This window comes from Apteryx rowi, unplaced genomic scaffold (assembly GCF_003343035.1).
Source record: "Apteryx rowi isolate R43461 unplaced genomic scaffold, aptRow1 scaffold_2249, whole genome shotgun sequence".
Taxonomy (NCBI): domain Eukaryota; kingdom Metazoa; phylum Chordata; class Aves; order Apterygiformes; family Apterygidae; genus Apteryx; species Apteryx rowi.
Window position 1 is genome coordinate 1 of NW_020448585.1, and position 1007 is coordinate 1007.

At 70.5% G+C, this 1007-nt stretch overlaps 1 protein-coding gene across 1 annotated transcript in view; it reads right to left on the reverse strand.

Moving 5' to 3' along the window:
* Positions 1-435: 435 nt before the first annotated feature.
* Positions 436-1007, reverse strand: part of TRIM72 (tripartite motif containing 72) — a 3625-nt gene continuing 3053 nt past the window's right edge. Inside the window, exon 4 of the mRNA XM_026065186.1 lies at positions 436-999. Within this exon, the coding sequence (XP_025920971.1) occupies positions 436-999 (564 nt within the window). The remainder of the gene's footprint in view (positions 1000-1007) is intronic.

Sequence of the window (1007 nt, forward strand, 5' to 3'; positions counted from 1 at the left end):
ACCCATGGTGGTTGACCCATGCGGTGGAGAAGAGTCTCTTGGCCAACGTCCCACCCCACCCTTCAACCAGTGTTGGGTCCCCACGACCCTTCACGGTTGACCCACATGGTGGAGAAGAGTCTCTTGGCCAACATCCCCCCCCACCCTTTGACCAGCGTTGGGTCCCCATGACCCATGGTGGTTGACCCATGCGTGGTGATGAGTTCTTTGGGGCCCTCGTCCACCGGAGAACGTCCCACCCCACCCTTTGACCAGCGTTGGGTCCCCACGACCCTTCATGGTTGACCCACACGTCGTGGTGGTGCTGGTGCCACCTCCGGCGCTTTCGTCCCACCGGAGCCTGGCATCCGCCCTGGTGCCCGCCCACGGCGTGGCGGAGGAAGCCAGGCGGAGGCGAGAGCGGCCGGCTTTTATTTGGGGGGGGGACGACCCCCACTAGGGCTCGTCGTCCTCGGGGCCGCAGAGCAGCAGCGGGTGGCTGTTCTTGCCCTTGTCGTGCCAGCAGACGTCGAAGAAGGCGTAGAGGGGCCCCGGGAAGCGCTGGCGGAAGGCGAAGAGCGGCTCCAGGGCGTCGCGGTCGGTGGCGTCGTAGAAGGCGAGGACGCCGTCGGCGAAGCTCAGGTAGAGGCCGAGGCGGGCGGGGCGGCCGGCGGGGCGCAGGGCGCGCGGCTCGCGCTGCTCCACGTGCGCCTCGTAGCAGCGGCCCTCCCTGCAGCTCAGCAGCCAGAAGCCGTTGGAGGGCAGCGCCTGGAGGCGGCCCTTGCGCCCGGCGCCGGCGGCCACCACGCCGAGGCCCCAGCGCGGCTTCTCGCCCACCGCCACCTCCCAGTAGTGCTCGCCGGCGGCCAGCCGCTGCCGGCTCACCACGCAGTTGGACTTGTCGAAGCGCTCGGGCTCGTCGCCGCTCGCCGCCTGCCTCTGCTCCGCGCACTCCACGCGCCGCCCGTCCGCCGACACCACCAGGTTGGGGTGCGCCGTGGCCGGGTCGAACGTCAGCTCCTCCAGCG